The sequence below is a fragment of the Puma concolor genome, chromosome D4 (assembly GCF_028749965.1).
Source record: "Puma concolor isolate L17-30 chromosome D4, mPumCon1.1.hap2, whole genome shotgun sequence".
Lineage (NCBI taxonomy): Eukaryota > Metazoa > Chordata > Mammalia > Carnivora > Felidae > Puma > Puma concolor.
The window spans coordinates 82,810,145-82,830,703 of NC_141679.1; the positions used below are offsets into that span (position 1 = coordinate 82,810,145).

The following is a 20,559-nucleotide window of genomic DNA, read 5'->3' on the forward strand; positions in this document are numbered from 1 at the left end:
GGCATGCAGAATCATTAATTCTTAGGGCAGGAAGAAAACTTAAGGGTTATATAGTCCAAAAGATTAACTTCTTAATATAGATATTCTAGATATAAGTGATTCACTTATGTATCTAAGGACAATATATATTAGTTTCTTTTTTTTCTTAGAATTGCCTAAAATTACTTACCTGTCTGGGGGTACTGTGGGACTTCGAAGGGTATCGGAGTCCTTGGATCTTGAAAATACTGAATGTTTTCAGAATGCTGAGGATATACTGGTACTCTAGTTATAAATGCGCTGGATTTTGGAGGCACAGAATTCAGCTCTGTTCCAACATTAGAAGGCCCAGCTGAGGTAGCCGCTACATTACTTACAGGAGTCTTGGGTGGAGAGCCAATTTTACTGGAGAGATAATTTATCAAAAACAAAGAATAAATTACTGTCTGTAACTGCTGTCTTCCTCAGTAGGAATTTTTCATAAAATTATATAGTGAAACCACTAATAGAGAAAATTTAGGTATTTCCATAGTGACAAATACTTTCATTGCCACCCTACACTGCTGATTCACAGGATTGTAGTAACAGATCTCATATTCTGGCAAGGGTAAAAAGAATGCAAACAAAGCCCAGGCACTAATGTGATCCATCAATCCCTTTTTACTCATTGTATAAACAAAGATTTTTCCTAGTGGAAATAAAAAAAAAAAAAATTTCTATTCAGGGCACATGGGTGGCTCAGTCGGTTAAGCGTCCGACTTTGGCTCAGGTCATGATCTCACAGCTCGTGGGTTCGAGCCCTGCATCAGGCTCTGTGCTGACAGCTCAGAGCCTGGAGCCTGCTTTGGATTCTCTCTCTCTCTCTCTCTCTCTCTCTCTCTCAGAGCCTGGAGCCTGCTTTGGATTCTCTCTCTCTCTCTCTCTCTCTCTCTCTCCTCTCTCTCTCTCCCTCCTCACTCATGCTCTGTCCCTCTCTTTCTCTCTCTCAAAAATAAACATTTAAAAAAATTTTTAAAAAGTCCTATTCAACAGGTTCACCCTTAAATTTATTGTTCAATAACTACAGTTAACCCTTGAACAACACAGGTTTGAACTGCACGGGTCCATTTATATGCAGACTTTTTTCAATGAATAGTACTGTAAATGTATTTTCTTTTTTAAAATATCTTTTTGTTGTTGTTGTTTTAAGTAAACTCAACCCCCAACGTGAGGCTCAAATTCACATCCCCTAGATCAAGAGTCCCATGCTCTGCGGACTAAACCAGCCAGGGTGCCCCTCCTTGTATTTTATTGATGACCTTTTCTTTTCTCTAGCTAACTTTACAGCAAGAATACGATATACAGTACATACAACCTACAGAATATGTGTTAATTGATAATATGTTATCAGTAAGGCCTCTGGTCAATAGTAGGCTATGAGTAGTTACATTTTGAGGAAGTCAAAAGTGTCCCCTATCCCTGTATTGTTCAAGAGCCACTGTAGTCTACCAGAATTCTCTGGGACAAAGACGACAGACATGTAAAAGAAGGACTGTTCTATTAAGAGATAGATGGATTAAAATGTAAACTCCTTGAGAAAAGGCCATTTTTGTCCATTTTGTTAACTGCTGTCTATCCAAAGTTACATCTAGAAAAGTTAACTGTTACATCTAGAAGAATTCCTGGCATACAGTAGTCATTCAGTAAAAATATCTGTTGAAAAAATGAAATAGTTCCTGCCACATAATAGAGTGGATGAGTGAAATGCCAATATATGGTTACTCATTCAATTGATGCAAAATAACCAAACTTTTTATCTTTTTTAACCAGGGATTTTCTTTGTTGAGTCACCAGGCAATCAGCTCCAGAGGATCTCACCACGTCTTTCTTATGCCCTACTGAGAAGTCAAACTTTGGCAGAGCTTAAATATGTGGTGACTCCAGAAAAAGAACTTGTTAATGATGCAGGAACTCAATATGTTGCATCCCAAGTAGATTAAAGGGTTTTTCTCAAACTAGAGAAGCCCTTTTAAAGCTAGAATACAAACAAGTATGGGCTGCTTTTAAGTCTAGCACAGCAGATTAGTCTAGCAGATGTTTACTTTTATGTGTAAAATGGAAATAACTAAGGAACTGTGGGTAATAATAGCAGATACAAATTTACTGACTTACAGTTTAAAGATATTTTAGGGCTATATTTATTCTTTGAACTTAAATAAAGGCAACAAGGAAAATAATTAGGATTTCCTTGTAACAGTAATATAACTCTTATCGAGCAATTACTGAGCACATTCCAGGCTCTATGCTACATGCTTTACATAGATCATCTGGTCCTTCCATATCAAAAGGTTATATACTGTCAAATTGGGATAAGTACTTTAAAATGGCAAACTTTAGGGGGCACCTGGGTGGCTCAGTCGCTTTAACGTCCAACTTTGGCTCAGGTCATGATCTTGTGGTTCGTGAGTTTGAGCCCCCACATCAGGCTGTCTGCTGTCAGCAGAGCCCCCTTCAGATACTGTCTCCCCCCACCCATCCCTTCCCCACTCACACTTTTTCTCTCTCTCTCAAAAATAAACATAAAAAGAAATGGCAAATTTTTAGACTTGTCAGCGAAAAGGCATCAAAATCCATGACAAGATTCACAGCCCTCACGTGATCATGCAAGCTATCCACAAAAATGAGACTAAGGAAAAAGCTAACCTTCAGCCACATTCCAGACAGACAGCTAGATTACTACAGCTGTAGCCTACATGGCTCTCAGGATTCCAGGCTCTCCTTTGCAGCACCCCTCTCCTGCCTACCAGATTTTGCCAGGGCTGCTTCCTGTCCTGATAAGATCTTTCCTTCCCAACTATCCATACTTTTGGAACTACCTCAGGTCTTCCTGGGCTCATTTTACCTCTAGGGAGTCTTTCATAATAACTCCCTATAGAATATTATTACTTTTTGTGTTCCAATAACACTTGGAACACAACTCCATTATAGTACCTATCAGAACGTATTATATAATATCTGTTTATGTCTGCCTCCAAACCACACTGTAAGACCCTCAGAGGCAGGGAGTAGTATTATTTAGTTCATTTTCATTACTTCTACCTGCTGGCTGGTGTTGGGCACATAGAAGATTCCTAATTTTTGAATGAATTAATGATTTATTTATTTTTTCAAGTTGTTCCCTTAGTCTATAATTAAAAAAAAAATTGGGATAGGATTTACTTTTTAAGGTGTATAATTCAGTGAGTTTTGGTATATTCACAAGGTTGTGCAACAACCATCACCACTACCTCATTCTGAAACACCTTCATCAGCCCTGAGAGAAATCTCTACTCATTAGCATGCACTCCACAGCCCCTGGCAACTACTCATCTACTTTCTGTCTCTCTGGATTTGCCTATTCTGGACACTACCATAAATAGAACTCTGTAATATATGGCCTTTTGTATCTAGCTTCTTTCACTTAACAGTTTCGAGGTTCATCCACATTGACTGTAGTATGTATTAGTATTTACTCCTTTTTTTTTTTTTTTACGGCTGAATACATTCCACTCGTATGGATATAAAACAGTTCTAGGTTACCTTGCCAAAAACCTTCAAAAGCTCATTTTCTAAACATATATGTAACACAAGGTCTCCATAATCTGGTGCAACCTACCTATCTAATCTTATTTTAACCAGTCCCTAACATAAACTTCCTGTTCTAAAAGGCTGGTCTCTTCAATATTCCAAATAATTACCAACAAATTTGACCCATATTATGCTGTTTCTTTTTCTGAAATCCACCATATTTTTCCCAGCAATATAAAATATTCCTGTTCTTTCATCCAATTCCAATTTTGCTTCATTTGTGTAAATGCTGTCTCCACAACTATACTCTCGTAAGTTTCTTAAAGGAAAAGAGATCTTATACAGTCCTGTATTTTCAAGTGTGACAAGAACATAGCTCAGAATGAATGTTCAAATATCATTTGCTAACTAGACAATGTTCTCTGACATGTCATTTCTAAACATCTCTCCCAGAGAAAACTGTAAGGATCCTCCAATAAACAAATCCTCCTATCATATGCTAACTGCAGAAATAAAGAATATAATTGCTTACCTACCCATTGTTTATTATATGAAATCACTAGCATAATACTTTGTTCCTAGAAGGCATATAATAAATGCTGACCGACTATTCAGGGGCAACAAAATCGGAACATGATTTAACTGAGACCCTAAAACAATACCAAAGCATGAGATTTCTGAGGTGTAAGTAACTCAGATGGTCAGAAAGTTTTAAAACTTTTTTCTTAAAGAACCAAAACTCTTCCTTATGCTGAAACCTGAAAATATTGGTGGTAATAACAACAAGATATTGAGGTACTGTTCAATGCACACTGCAATAGTGATTCACTTAATCTGTGCAACCAACCTGTGTAGTAGTTACTATTACTGTATGAATTTTGTGGATGAGTAAATTGAGGGAGACAGATTAACTAGCCTAAGTTCAAACAGCTAGAAAACAGCGAGCCAGAATTTGAACCCAGGGAGTTTGCCTCCCAAGAGCCCCCTCTTAGCTACTACACATCATTAAAGAATATAGAATAGACTGTTCTGAGTGAAGCAGAAGCTGGAGGCTTAGAATCTCACCTTGCTGAGGTTTCTATTTAGCCCCTTTCTGGTACCCCTCTGTATACGATCCTAAAGTTCAAAGATCTAGTGTGGAAAAAACCCAATTCTGGTCCAAACTCTTCAGTTTACAGTCAAGGAAAACAAAACCCAGAGCTGAATTGACTTTCTAAGGTCACAGAGCTTTTCAACTGCAGAGCCAGGACTAGAACTCAAATTTTGGGGGATTCAAGTGCTTTTTCCACTAGGTGAAGATTATGCATTAAAAATTCTGATTAGTTCCTTTCCCTTAGGATAAATTAAAATACTCAGTCATTTCTCAAAAGGCTGAGTAACTCACAGTAACCATTTTTACCTAATACTTACTTTTCAGTTACAGACTCTGCAGAAGGCCCAGTTGCGTTCTGACCATTAGTGCCAACCTTCCCCACTTTCTTCACAGTCTCCAGAGCTCTTAAAGTACTGTCAGTACTACGTGGGATTAGCTGGGAAACACTGTTTTCTGCATTTGAAATTCCATTTGTACTTGGAACAATTTTCCCCGTTGTTTCAGTACTTCCTATGACAGAAATGACATTTCCGGCTGTGGTTGTGACAGTGTTGTTTACACCAACTTTATTTAGAAGAGGAAATGTTCTTACAGTTGCATTGATCTTTTTGTTCCTTAATCGATACCTGTTTCAAAAACAATCAACATATATTGGTGAATATTGCACTAAATTTACCCTGGAAGGGGGGGGGGGGGAAGACAACGGGAAAAGATTTAAATAGGAGGAAATAGCTTTGAAAAAAAGTTTCATCAGCTAAATATCAAATACAGTCTACACCAAACTCTGCTGTTAGATGTCACATGAAAACACACACACACACACACACACACACACACACACACGTAGACATGTAATTAATGTAGCAAGCAAAATACACATGTATCAAAGAAGCCTGATGAGTGAATGGGAAGAGATCCTTTTGAAAATTTTGTATAATTGCAATAAAAAGTACACTATGTAAAAATGAAAGGAACCATACCAAATCTATTTAAGAATGTAGAATGAAGAAGAAAGGTATGCAAGAGTTGACAAAATTCTGTTGTTACCAAATGTTAGAGCATTATATAAATTAAAAAAATTATAAAACCAAAACTCGTTCTTAAACACTACACCAGATTAGTTTATGCCTAATGTAAAAAGCATCTGGATTAAGAACAGAATTTTCTGATATTGAATTCATAGTTTTATTTATGGTGGTCAGGTATAACACTTTCAATACATAAAGCAATTTGATCTTGGGACTCCATTTAAGAAAATCTGTTTCCACTTGTACAACAAAAACTTCATTATAATGTAGTCCTAGTCAAGGTTCCAAAACTTTAAAGTGGTGAACAACTGTTACATGAACAAAAAGTTTACACACATTTGGAGCCATAATTACATATGCCTAAATTAATCTGATATTAATGTTATAATCAAACAAAAGGTAATTAAATATAAATAGTGTTAGTGATGAGCAATGCCTTCACAATAGTCTCCCTTTCAGTCCCTCAGTATCTATAAACAACCTCATTATTCAATCCCGCTAGTCTCCATCTCCCCTCTCTCCTGCTCTCCCTCTCTCTCGTGCACGTCTCCTCCCTCCCTCCCTCCCTCCCTCTCTCTCTCTCTCTCTCTCTCTCACACACACACACACACACACACACACACACACACACACACACACACACACTGACAGAGGCAGGTGGAGCTCAATAAAAGAGAAGTGTCCCCAGATCAGACTGGCTGAGGATGAAGTGACTGAACACAAAGTTAAAAAAAGACAACAGGTCAGTTTATGTAAGTCATCTTAAGAGATTCTGGAGAGCGACTGACTACTTTCTTTTTCCTTTTTTTTAATTAATTAATTAATTAATTTATTTATTTATTTATTTTATTTTATTTATTTTTAAATACATCCAAGTTAGTTAGCATATAGTGCAACAACGATTTCAGGAGTAGATTCCTTAATGCCCCTACCCACTTAGCCCATCCCCCCTCCCACAACCCCTCCAGTAACCCTCTGTTCTCTGTATTTAAGAGTCTCTTATGTCTTGTCCCCCTCCTTGTTTTTATATTATTTTTGCTTCCCTTCCCATATGTTCATCTGTTCTATATCTTAAAGTCCTTACATGAGTGAAATCATATGATATTTCTTTCTCTAATTTCGCTTAGCGTAATACCCTCTAGTTCCATCCACATAGTTGTAAATGGCAAGATTTCATTCTTTTTGATTGCCGAGTGATACTCCCATTACACACACACACACCACATCTTCTTTATCCATTCATCCATCAGTGGACATTTGGGCTCTTTCCATACTTTGGCTATTGTCAATAGCACTGCTATAAACATTGGAGTGCATATGCCCCTCTGAAACAGCACACCTGTATCTCTTGGATAAATACCTAGTAGTGCAATTGCTGGCTTGTAGGATAGTTCTATTTTTAATTTTTTGAGGAACCTCCATACTGTTTTCCAGAGTGGCTGCACCAGTTTGCATTCCCACCAGCAGTGCAAAAGAGATCCTCTTTCTCCGCATCCTCGCCAACATCTGTTGTTGCCTGAGTTATTGTTAGCCATTCTGACAGGTGTGAGGTGGTATCCCACTGTGGCTTTATTTGTATTTCCCTGATGATGAGTGATGTTGAGCATTTTTTCATGTGTCGGTTGGCCATCTGGATATCTTCTTTGGAGGAGTGTCTATTCATGTCTTTTGCCCATTTCTTCACTGGATTGTTTTTCGGATGTTAAGTTTGATAAGTTCTTTATAGATTCTGGATACTAACCCTTTATCTGGTATGTCATTTGCAAATATCTTCTCCCATTCCATTGGATGACTTTTAGTTTTGCTGATTGTTTCGTTTGCTGTGCAGAAGCTTTTCATTTTGATAAGGTCCCAATAATTCATTTTTGCTTTTGTTTCCCTTACTCCCAGAGACGTGTTGTAAGAAGCTGCTGCGGCCAAGATCAGAGGTTTTTGCCTGCTTTCTCCTCGAGGATTTTGAAGGCTTCCTGTCTTATGTTTAGGTCTTTCATCCATTTTGAGTTTATTTTTGTGTATGGTGTAAGAAAGTGGTCCAGGTTCATTCTTCTGCATGTCGCCATCCAGGTTTCCCAACACCACTTGCTGAAGAGACTGTCTTTATTCCATTGGATATTCTGTTCTGCTTTGTCAAAGATTAGTTGGCCATATGTTTGTGGGTCCATTTCTGGGTTCTCTATTCTGTTCCACTGATCTGAGTGTCTGTTTTTGTGTGAGTACCATACTGTCTTAATGATTACAGCTTTGTAACACAGCTTGAAGTCTGGGATTGTGATGCCTCCTGCTTTGATTTTCTTTTTCAAGATTGCTTTGGCGATTTGGGGTCTTTTCTGGTTCCATACAAATTTTAGGATTGTTTGTTCTAGCTCTGTGAAGAATGCTGGTGTTATTTTGATAGGTACTGCACTGACGATGTAGATTGGTTTGGGTAGTATTGACATTTTAACAATATTTGTTCTTCCTATCCAAAAGCATGGAATATTTTTCCATTTTTTGTGTGTGTCTTCTCCAATTTCTTTCATAAGCTTTCTATAGTTTTCAGTATATAGATTTTTCACCTCTTTGGTTAGATTTATTCCTAGATACAATTGGTACAATTGTAAATGGGATCAATTCCTTGATTTCTCTGTCGCTTCATTGTTGGTGTATAGGAATGCAACCGATTTCTGTGCATTGATTTTATATCCTGCAACTTTGCTGAATTCATGAATCAATTCTAGCAGTGTTTTGGTGGAATCTTTTGGGTTTTCTGTATAGAGTATCATGTCATCTGTGAAGAGTGGAAGTTTGACCTCCTCCTGGCTGATTTGGATGCCTTTTATTTCTTTGTATCGTCTGACTGCTGAGGCTAAGATTTCCAATATTATGTTGAATAACAGTGGTGAGAGTGGACATCCTTGTCTTGTTCCTGACCTTGGGGTAAAGCTGTCAGTTTTTCCCATTGAGGATGGTATTAGTGTTGGGTCTTTCATATATATGGCTTTTATGATCTCGAGGTATGATCCTTCTACCCCTACTTTCTTGAGGTCTTTTATCACGAAAGGATGCTGTATTTTGTCAAATGCTTTCTCTGCATCTATTGAGAGGATCATGTGGTTCTTGTCCTTTCTTTTATTGATGTGATGAATCACACTGATTGCTTTGTGGATGTTGAACCAGTCCTGCATCCCAGGTATAAATCCCACTTGATCAGGGTAATTTTTTTCATGTATTCTTGGATCCAGTTGGCTAGTATCTTGTTGAGGACTTCTGTATCCATGTTCATCAGGGAAATTCGTCTATACTTTTCTTTTTAGTGGGGACTTTGGTTTCAGAACCAAGGTAATGCTGGCTTCATAAAAAGAGTTTGGGAGTTTTCCTTCCATTTCTATTTTTTTGGAACAGCTTCAAGAGAATAGGTGTTAACTCTTCCTTAAATGTTTGGTAGAATTCCCCTGGAAAGCCATCTGGCCCTGGACTGCTGTTTTTTGGAAGACTTTTGATTACTAAGTCGATTTCTTTACTGGTTATGGGTCTGTTCAAATTTTCTATTTCTTCCTGTTTCAGTTTTGGTAGTTTATATGTTTCTAGGAATTTGTCCATTTCTTCCAGATTGCCCATTTTATTGGCAAATAATTGCTCATAATATTGTCTTAGTATTGTTTTTATTTCTGCTGTGCTGGTTGTGATCTCTTGTCTTTTATCCTTGATTTATTTGGGTCCTTTCCTTTTTCTTTCTGATCAAACTGGCTATGTCTTTATCATTTTTGTCAATTCTTTCAAAGAACCAGCTTCTGGTTTCATTGATCTGGCCACTGATTACTTCTTTAAGAAGGACGGGTATAAGTAGACCTATATTTTGCTGGCATGGAGGGGCCTGTGTTTTCCTCAACATGCTCTCTGAAACCTGCTCTTCATTTTTCACCTCAAAGGTTCTTATACAAAATAGCCAGCTGCTCTTTGCTTTCCATCCTCAAAGGACAAATCTCAGCTACCTTTAAGATTACTCTGGCAGGCAAAAAATAAAATTTTAATTCCAAGTACCTTAAAAGATAAGGAGTTGTAAGAAGTAAAACCTTAACTAAAGGAGGTAAAATATGTGGCAAGTAGCAGTACATACTGGGCTCCTAGCATCTAGGCAGCTAAAGACTTGGACTTCAAATCCAGACCTCACATTTGAAAATGCCAATTACTTCCTTATTCTTTTAAAATCACCTTTTGAGCTCCGTCAAGTCTTCACTCCCTGCCTTACTCAGCTTAGAATCCACTATCCACCATTTGTCCCTCCCTTATAAATACTTCAACTCCCTTGGCCCACTCCCTGTGTTGAACTCCTGGTAAAACCCTAATCCAGTTCTTCACATATTCTCTTACTCTGTGCCTGCTTCCAGGCAGCTGAACATTGGTGGAGAAAAACCATGCTATCATGCTCTCTAGACTCTCTTCAAAATTCTGATCAATTATTTAAAATGGCCAAGCAATACACTAACACACTTCTCTACTAAATTCCCTTTCCCATCTCTAACATCCTTTCTACCTCCACTGCTGATGACATTGCCTCCCACTTGACAGACAAAACAGATGAAGCCAGAGGAGACTTACTTCTTTCACCACCAATTCCAGGAAGCTTCCTGACCTGTAGCTACATCCTCCTCCTAAAAAGAGATGAAGAGCTCCTGCTCTTAACTCAGGTCAATCTTGCCACTGGGGTTCTAACGAGGTCCAATCTCTCCACTTGTGCCCCAGGTCCCAAGCATATCTGCCTTTCCAAAGACTTCACTCCTATAATGATCTTTTTTATTCTAGTGCACCATCACTTCATTCAGGTGTCTGCTTACATGCCATATCCTCTGATATCCCTTCCCAGACAACCTCATCTAAAATATCTCCCCTTTCCCAACCATTCTTTCTCCATACCTTGTGTCATTTTTCTTCATAGCACCAATCAGTACCAGATATTATATTTTGTATTTATTTGCTGTATGTCAATCTTCTCTACAACAAAGTAAGCCCCATGAGAGCAAGGATTTTTGCCTTTCTGACTGACCTCTCTATCTTCAGCATATAATACACTGCCTGGTGCACACTGTGTGTTCAATAAATATTTGTTGCGTGAACAGGGAGTAAGCCTCTGACTTCATATGGCCAAGAGAAGAACTAACCACTGATTTTCTACCTCCAAAAGCATTTCCCATCTAAGTTAAAACACTACTTGATTATACAGATCCCAAACCCTGGAGTCATTCTTGATTCTTTTCTTTATAGTCCACATTCAACCTATCAGTTCGTCAAATATATATCCCAAATCTGACCACTTTTCATCATTTCCATTACTATAGTTGTAGGTCCAAGCTACCAATCTTGTACCTGAACCACTATAGTATTTCATTGGTCTCGAGCCATGCAGACTCTAGGGTGACATTTCTAAGACAAAGTTAAAATCTCATTGTTGTGGGATGCCTGACTGGCTCAGTCGGTGGAGCATGAGACTCTTAATCTCAGGGTTGTGAGTTCCAGCCCCATGCTGGGCATACAGCTTACTTAAATAAATATGTAAGATTAAAAAATCTCATCGTTGCATTTGAATAAAACCCTGTTATGTCTTCCAAATTCCTCGCCATGGTCATCAAAGCCAGTGTGATGTGGCCTGCCTCTCTAGCCTTATCTTTTGTCATCCCTATCATTCTCCATCTTCCAGACACACTGGTCTTGCTTCTAATTCCCAAGCCTGCCAAGCTTGTTTCCACCTCAGACTTTATAGCATTGTATCACTAACTGAAATTGTGTTTACGTGTTTACTGTGCCTCTTTCCTCACTAGAAGCACCTCAAAAAAGTACCCAGCACTTAGCAATCATTTTTATGTTTGCTGAGCTGATTGATTCTAGGCTTCTGTTATTCTCCAGAATGCAGCCAATTCTTAGAAATAGGATTCTAATACTCTACATTCTCAAATACAGTCACCTAAATATTTACTTTAGGAGAGACTGCTGGGCATTTACATTTAGTTTGGTTAGAGAAATGCACAGTAGAGAAAGCAGGCTGGAGTAAAATTAATTTAAGTAAAACAAATGTTTGCAGAGCTCCTGGTGTATTATGTGAACTAAGACAAAGGTTCCACCCTCAAAAAGCTCAGAGATACACAGCAACATGTATTTTTTAACCAATAGGATAGTGACATCTCACTTTCTTAATCCTTTGTATCATCCTGTTTTTTTCTCTTCTTTTTTCAAACAGCAACAGAGAATGTGAAGCCAGCTAGAAATATGAATTGTAGATTATCTGTCCTTTCAACATAAATATACTAAATTTACATATCAGACACTTGCTATGTGCAAAAAATATCAAGATGAATTACTCATAAGATAAGTGAAGTCCAGTTAAAATACACACGTGCAAATAAATAACTGCAATATGACAAGAGAACTGACATTATACAGTGACTATGTATAGAGCACTACAACAGCACAGTGAAGGAAGCAACTAACACTGGCTTGGAAGTCAGAGAAGTCCTCAGAAGGAAGAGGACCTCTGAGTATAACTAGGAGCTCTCCAAACAGAAAAGAGATAAGCATATGATAAAGGGAAAAACACGTGCAAGGGAAAGAAGAATGCAAGAATTTGTGCAGTAGTAAACAGTGATTAACTAGATGTAGCTTAAAAAAATAAAGACTGCAAAAGGTGGAGTAAGGCTACAAAGCTAGATTAGGACTAGATCCTTTGCTATACTGAGGTACCAATTAAGAATTTAAAGCAGACGTGGACACGATCAGACAATTATTTGCAAGAGAAAATCTTGGTAGCAATGAAATAGGTTGAACATAAGGAGATGCCAGGTAAAAGGCCAGTAGAGAACTAAAATTGATAAACTAGGTAAACACACGTGAAACACTAAAAACAGCATTACACAAAAATGTGACCAATTAATTTGGCTATTATTTTTTTTTACTACTAATATAATTTCAGTCAAGAGATAATAAAATTGTAAAGTAGGCACAAGAGATGGAGAGTAGAAAGCCAGCTTGAAGGTACAGGAGGTAAAATGGATTTTCAGATGGGACACCAGTTATGGGTGGCAAGGCAATGAAATCACAGTTTCTGACTTTTTTTTTAAATAAACTTTTCTTTATTTCTTTTCTTTAAATATTTATTTTTGAGAGACAGAGAGAGCACATGCGAGTGGGAAGGGGAAGAGAAAGATGGAAAGAGAGCGTCCCAAGCAACGGGGAGCTCGAATCACAAACTGTGAGATCATGACCTGAGCTGAAATCAAGAGCTGGATGCTTAAGTGACTGAGCCACCCAGGCGCCCCTCCTCTGACTTTTTTAAGTCTAACAACTCCCAAGAAAGTCCCCTAAAAACTTCTACTTTAGCTAAGAAGCTCTATTTCAGGTATGGGCAAGCTCAATAGATTTCCTAGAGCCTCAAAAATCATCCTGATGTAAAACTCTGTATAGAAAGCTGCTTAGACTGGGTGCAAACAGCGTCTTTTTGTCTTAGGACCCCTGCAACCTCTCCAGGCTCTTCCGTAGGGAGTAAAAACAGGAGGAGACACATGTTTCTACTCTTCTTTCTAATGCACACACACATATCTTCTATCAGATTGCTGCTGCTGTGGAGCTCGTTATGTACAGGGTCCAGTGCTAGCAACTGAGGAAATAGTAATAAGTAATAAACAAGATAAATATAGTCCATGGAGGGTACTCCACAGTAAGGCAGTCGATAGAGGCCAGAGGCCAAAGTTGCCTGTTTGTTGTAAATAAAGTATATACCCATGCCAATTTTATGCACAATGGTCGCTTTTTTGCTACAATGGCAGAATTGAGTGACTGTGACACAGATCACCATGTGATCCACCAAACTGAAAATATTTACTATCTGGACCTTTACATAAAAGTCTGCCATCCACTAAAATTTATCGTAAGTTAATCATAATTTTGATTGGTATGATAAAGAGGAACCTTTGTCAGGGGAGGATCCCCCTGAATAAGTGAAGAGTAAGGTAGGCAAAAGAGAAGCTCCAAAGGCAAGGCCAGAAGGAAGAGCATTATGTAGAAGAGCATGGTGCATTCCAGGCACTGACAGAAGAGAAGTGTGGCCTGAGCATAGAATACAATTCAGGAGCACTGTGCGATGAGATCAGAAAGGTAGGCACACAGATGATCCAGGATCCACAATCTAGATTTTATAACTTTATCCACAGAGTAATTGAGAAACAACCTGTTCTCATTATCTGCAATGAGCCTTATGCATAAAATTCTCCATTTTGTGGGGAATAATGGGAGTGGGGTGGCAACAATAACTGTAAGACTAGGAGGCAATGGTGGATTGAGAAAAGGGATGATAGCTTGGACTGTAAGGCTGGAAAGAAGAGTTCAGAAACAAAAATACTGAACTACCTTGGTGACTCAGACAAGCAGGTGAGGGAAAGGTAACAAAGACGATTCCTTTAACATGGTATATGTAACTGGCTGGACAGGGCACACTGGGGGAGAGCAGAATGGAAAGTGGGAGAGGATGTATGGGAGGAGAAAATTAGTTCAACTCAAGTTTAAAGTGTAAAAACAGGGTGCCTGAGTGGCTCAGTCTGTTTAATGTCTGGCTCTTGATCTCAGCTCAGGTCTTGATCTCACGGTCATGAGTTCAAGCCTCATGTTGGGCTCCTCGCTGGGTGTGAAGCCTACTTAAAAAAATAAAAAATAAAAAAAAATAAAGTGTCTAAAAACAAAAGGGAGATGTCCATTAAGAGTTGACACACAGGCCAGTTATTCAATAGAAAGGCGGGAATCAATTTTTTGGCAAGATCTCAATGATGAATGTTTGGTTAAAAAACAACAAAAACTTGGACAATATGTAATATAGCTTATATTGATTTACTTCTACGTGTGGAGTAAATGGACACAGAAAGAAGGATTACCCAGAGGAGAAAAGATGAAGAAAAAAGAACATTAAGAAGACCAAAAGTCATAAAAAGAAAATGTAGTTTCCGATTCTGTGTCTCCCTCTCTCTCTGCCCCTCCTCCGTTCATGCTCTGTCTCTCTCTGTCCCAAAAATAAATAAAAACATTGAAAAAAAAAATTAAAAAAAAAAAAAAAAGAAAATGTATCTGCAGTACGGTTTTACCTGGGATTTTGCTGTTATCGTTAACTGAAACTGAGCAAATAAGATTGCACATAGGGTACTTCTGCACAGGTGCTTAGCAAAAACATGGATTCCAGCTATATAATGGTTATTAAAAGTATGACCCTTAAATAAGGTTCTAAGTCATTTATGCTAATCTTGCTTCCAGAAGCAAGACGCTATAGTTTCAAAAGAAAAGATTATCTTGCAATATAAAGAAGTCTACAATGTGAACTTAATCACATTTTTGAAACTCATCAGAAACTTTGAGACTACATAGAACACTTTCATAATGACCCAAAATTAAACCTATATGAAAAAGAATTCTCGTAACTTACTTTTCAAGCTCTTCCTGAGAATGGGCAAAAGTACAATTTGTTCCTCGGGGACACCCTCCTTGCTGACGCAGATCTCGGCACATGCTAGTCTTGTATTTGCTGTTTGGCTGAGGCTACAAAACAGAAAATCAGTGTGTGAAAAAGTGAGGACTCCTGGGACTTCAGAATTTTATGATTACCGCCTTTAATTCTTTATCACATCAGAAAAGTAATTCTTGTGCTGAAACAACTGCCATTCCACCATTTCCTGTTACATAGTACACAGCGTAACTTTAAATTGGTATTTCAGACATTCCTTCTGAGGATTACCTGAAACTGGTTCAGATGTTATGTCTATTTATTTGTCAGACAACACAATGACCACAAAAATAAAAGATTTTCTCATAGATTGATTGCTGTTTTAAAATTATGATACAAAATAATTTAAAAAGCAGGGCACCTGGGTGGCTCAGTCAGTTAAGCGTTGACTCTTGACTTTGCTTGGGTTATGACCTCACAGGTCATGAGTTTGAGCCACACAGAGCTTGCCTGGGATTCTTTCTCCCTCTCTCTCTGCCCCTCCCCCACCTTCAAAATAAATAAATAAATCTTAAAAAAAAAAATTAAAAAAGCCATAAGCTTTGTCCACTTAAACTTTCCCAAGAAAGATAGAATACAATTTCCCCTAAGAGTGAACATTTATGAAACCAATTTATTTGTCAGCTTGAGAGTACAACACTCTTCTTACTCTTGAAGCTGCTTAAGTTCACAAAAACAATGCGGAAAAGTATAAAAACCCCATCATATTTGCTACAGTTGCATCAAAATTTAAGATACCGTTGTTATTTCTGTGACCTTAATAAGATAAAACATTTATTGGGGTGCCTAGGTGGCTTAGTTGGTTAAGTGTCCCGACTCTTGATTTCAGCTCAGGTTATGATCTCACAGTTCGTAGGATGGAGCCCCACATTGGGCTCTGTGCTGACAGAGCAGAGACTACTTGGGATTCTCTCTCTTTCGGTCCCTCCCCTACACAAACAAACACTCTCTCTTGCTCTCTCAAAAACAAATAAAGTTAAAAAAAAAAAAAAGACAGGAGTGCGTGGGTGGCTCAGTCAGTTAAGCGTCTGACTTTGGCTCAGGTCAAGATATCATGGTTCGTGGATTCAAGCCCCACATCAGGCTCTGTGCTGACAGCTCAGAGCCTGGAGCCTGCTTCGGATTCTGTGTCTCCCTCTCTCTCTGCCCCTCCCTTGCTCATGCTGTCTCTGTCTCTCAAAAATAAATAAACATTAAAAAAATTTTTTTAATAAATAAATAAAAAGAGAAAACATTTCTCTTCCAGTTAACATTTGAATATTATAATGTTTTCTAGTAGAATAAGGCTAGAAGAGTGGAAAGATCACTTTGGAGTAGATCTGATCTCAGCTCTGTCACTTACTGCCACCATGACCTTAGATATGTTACTTAATCTCTTTAAATTTCAGCTTGGGAACAGCAATTATCTTGCTGTGAGGATTAGAAATAACGTATGTAAAATAACATAGGAAATTACTCACAGTAACGTAATAAATGAACATCATTATTAGAATAAAAGAGATTCTACCTTAAACATAAACTCCTTCTCATGCACACTGCAAATATTTTAAAAATTCAAATTCCACATATTTACAAATAGAAACTCATTCATATGAGAGCAATGGAGAAAAAAGTGACAATTTCCCTACATTAGAAAAGAAACAAAATGCCTGGAAGAAATCAATAATCTATACTTGGTCAAAAACATTTGGGTGCTATGCTATTAACTACCTATCAGATGTACTAAAATTTGAGTTTCTCCCAAAAGAACAGAGATAGGAGTCACATAAGAAGTCTATTAACCTTGTTCAATTTGTTCAGGATGAACCTCTATTAGAGATAAAAGCAATCAGAAGTGCAATGAAGATGCTTACCTGAGGTGTCTCATGGCCTTTTCTACTATAATTTTGTATGAAGTCCACAAGGCCATGAACCACTGTTTTAACAGCTACCATTGCATTTTCTAGCTGCTCCCAAGTTGGTGAAACAGCATCTACAAAAAGCCACCAAGGGAATGAGGGAGATTTTGTTAGCAGTAATTCTTTTGTGTTGTTTACCTCAAAGGTAGTAAAAGTATAAGCAATTGGGTATTTTTCCACATACCTGGATTAGGGTCTATGTTTGCAAGAAGCTCTAAATGAGGCCTCAGTCTATTTAAGTTAGCTGGGTCACCTGTTCGTTGCAAAACAATTGTCAATTCCTGGACACTCTTTGCAAATGATTCTGGAGACTGCAGCTAACAAACAGAAAACAGAATGGCTTTTACTCTGGTTCTTATGACACATTTATATCTGAATGCTTCTTTTAGCCAACATACTAAACAGGTTTTCAAGTGTCTTCAGATTCCATAGTAGGAGTATCAGTGATGAATGAAATTTTCACCTCAGAATCTGCCCTATGAACTTCATCATTAGACACTTAGAAAACTTATTTATAAGCTGTATTAGCTCTCTGGGGTCAGAATACAGGCAAATAACAAACTATGTAAGTCAGCTTCTTTTATGTTAATATCCTGTATTTGGTTCCCTATAGCCTTCCTTGGTTTATTCTGAAAGTTAAAAACACTGTAAAAAGAAATAAAGATAAAATAATTTAAAGAGCTCATGTTTGAGGTGCCTGGGTAGCTCAGTTGGTTAAGCATCCAACTCTTGATTTTGACTCAGATCATCGTCTCACGGTTCGTGAGTTCAAGCCTGGAGCTGGGCTACACGCTGACAGTGTGGAGCCTGCTTGGGATTCTCTCTCCCTGCCCCTCCCCACACGTGTTTGTGCACATGCGCTCTCTCTCTCTCTCTCTCAAAATAAATAGACTTAAAAAAAAAAAGCCTAATATTTAAAAACATACAAATCTCTTAACTAGTTGTCTCTTCACTCCCTTCAGAAGATTGCAATGCTCTTCAATGGAACAGCAATGATCTAAAACAAGCATCGCTAATTTCACAAACCTTATCAATGATAGACTGCATGTGTGATTTATGTGCCAAGTCACCATACAGAAGTGAGGACCACTGCTCAGGTGAAATGCGGAGTCCTGCTTCCATAGCAATGTGAACAATTTGAGCATCATGTTCTCTGCGTAATGCTTCATAACTCCGAAATTCCTCCTTTAGCTGCATCAAGGAAGAGTCTTCATCCCTTTTGGTAACCTAAAAAATAACAAGGAGGATAAAAAAACCTATCAGAATTGGTCTGCTCTCCCCTCTTCTCCAATCAATTCTTTTTGGGGGAGGGCTTGAGTTGGGGGGTACCTACTATATATCATACACAACATAAAAGAAAGTTCAAAGAAGATAATGTCCTTATCACAAATACTTTTTGGAACAAAGCAGAACTTGCATAATCTAGTACATAGTTTTGCCTTCCTTCAATGAGATGAGCAGCAGATAGAGAAGACACTTGTAAACAGAAAATTATAATATAAGCGCTATTATAATGCTCTATGGCAACACAAAGGAAAGGCAATTCAATCTGGTGGGAGAAGGAAGGGGCAACAGAAAAGGTTTCCCCGACTTGAAGGCTGCATGAGATGAGTCTTGAAGAATGAATAGAAGCTTCCACTTGAGAAACAGAATCCTAGAATGATAGCAAGTGGTGAAACAGAAAAATGAAAGAGCACAGAGAATTAAGGGCTAAGATACAGGCTGGAGAAGAATCACAGAGGGTCTTATAAAATGTAGTCAGAAATTTGTATATTATCCTGAAGGGAATGGGAAGCCATGGAAGGCTTTTAAGCAGACAAGTGACAATTCAGTCCAGCCAACGGGTACACATATATTAGAAATCTTCTATCACCACAAAAATGATCATTAGGGTATTTATACAGCTTTAATTTATACCTGACTTAAGTGATTTAAAAAACATTAGTTCAAAAGTTTACAGAGTTTCATAATCCTACTGAAACTAATTATCCAAACATGCAGGTATATGACTAGACAATTTCTATAATAAATGATACACATTTATCTAAAACTTGCAGAATGAAATTTGAAACTTGGCTAGGATTCAGAAGACCCAGAACTGGTACAGATTGTGAAACTCAGATTGAACAAAACAAACTGTTCAAAATCATGATTTTGTCACTGGTAAAATGAAAATATCCCCAGACCACCTTACTGGTTATTTCTATTGCTATGCTAGCACATGAGGCAGCAATAATATGACCCCAAGAACATGAAGATGGGAAAATTAAGTTACCATCTGAGAGTTAATAGCATCAGTTCACAATTCTCTGTGGGAATATAAGGAAACAAAAGAATTACCAACCTAAAAAATAGAAAAAAGAAACCCAAGAACCAGAGGATGCTAGTACTCTTCCAAATCCCATGTAGGCTACAGGGTGCCTCTTAGGCAGCAAAAGCTTCTATCCATTTGAATAGTAAAGAGGGACACGGGTGGCTAATAGAGCCTGGTCCTATTAAAGTTCTTACTAACATGCACCAAAATCACCTGGGAAGCATTAAAAACCACAATTTCAGGTAATCACAATTCCTGACTTGGAAGACCACATAATTAAAAAGTATCTATGAATGTTCAAATCCCACATCAAATATACCACATCAGAGTATCTGGGGATGGTATACTTTTAAAAACTCCATAGATAATTCTGATGGGTATCTTCAGGTGGAAACCACTGCATCAAACATTAGAATCATTAACTCCCCTTGTTCTAATTCCATGCTAAGGAAGCAAAGGTTTGATACTCTTCTGTAGGACAATATCTACAACATGATCACTTAAGTCACGTAAGAGTTGCACTTCTTATTACAAATTAATAAAACTCATCATCTATTGTATTTGACCTTGGTTAGGGTGGTTCTGTTTCTGAGGAAAGAATCTACTGTATGCATCCACAAAATTCACATCTCTAAGCCTATAAAATCAGGAAAGACCTTTGACAATGGTGACTTTACTAGAGTAAATGACACCCAAGAGAGGTCTTTTGGCAGTTAAGTCAGCAAGACACCCTTTAATTAATTCAAACACTGCTTTAACATGCTAAACTACAGGGCAGTGAGGTGAGATAAGGAATAAAATTGAAATCACTTTCTACAGTAGTGTTATTCAAATGTCAGATATTAGCAGCAACTGTAGATGTAGGACTGTCATATACCACAAATCCGCATAATACCTATGAGGAAAAAACAAAATAAAACACATTAAATCAGGAATAGAGTGTGAGAACCTAGTCAGTCACTTCAGGATGACAAATGATCTCTGTAACTTGGTTGCTTAGCCAAAAGCATAATGTTTGAGGAACCAGAGATTCATTTCTATTGTTACTCTAAGGGCACAAAATCAAGCACTATAACTATCAGGCAGACAGTGTCCAAGCCTCATTAGTGGAGCTAAGTGAGTTCATTTGAACATATTTTTATCAGCAATTACTTGCTATTTCAAACTAAGCAGTCTTCCAAAAAATTTTT

General features: G+C 37.9%; 1 protein-coding gene, 1 long non-coding RNA gene and 1 other non-coding gene across 9 annotated transcripts in view; all 3 read right to left on the reverse strand.

Moving 5' to 3' along the window:
• Positions 1-20,559, reverse strand: part of RC3H2 (ring finger and CCCH-type domains 2) — a 53,298-nt gene that overhangs the window by 12,899 nt on the left and 19,840 nt on the right. For all 7 annotated transcript variants that reach the window (XM_086683965.1, XM_086683967.1, XM_086683964.1 and 4 more), the window contains 6 exons: positions 18,082-18,282; positions 17,240-17,372; positions 17,011-17,129; positions 15,080-15,192; positions 4,936-5,244; positions 170-384 (listed from right to left, as the gene is read on the reverse strand). In XM_086683965.1, the coding sequence (XP_086540091.1) occupies positions 170-384; positions 4,936-5,244; positions 15,080-15,192; positions 17,011-17,129; positions 17,240-17,372; positions 18,082-18,282 (1,090 nt within the window). The remainder of the gene's footprint in view (positions 1-169; positions 385-4,935; positions 5,245-15,079; positions 15,193-17,010; positions 17,130-17,239; positions 17,373-18,081; positions 18,283-20,559) is intronic.
• Positions 9,319-15,064, reverse strand: LOC147575048 (uncharacterized). Its single transcript, XR_015243041.1, has 2 exons — positions 14,737-15,064; positions 9,319-14,612 (listed from the first exon to the last, which is right to left on the reverse strand). It is a non-coding gene; the product is annotated as an uncharacterized LOC147575048 (long non-coding RNA).
• On the reverse strand, positions 17,459-17,569 carry LOC112851825 (small nucleolar RNA SNORD90). The gene has a single exon (XR_003222824.1). It is a non-coding gene; the product is annotated as a small nucleolar RNA SNORD90 (small nucleolar RNA).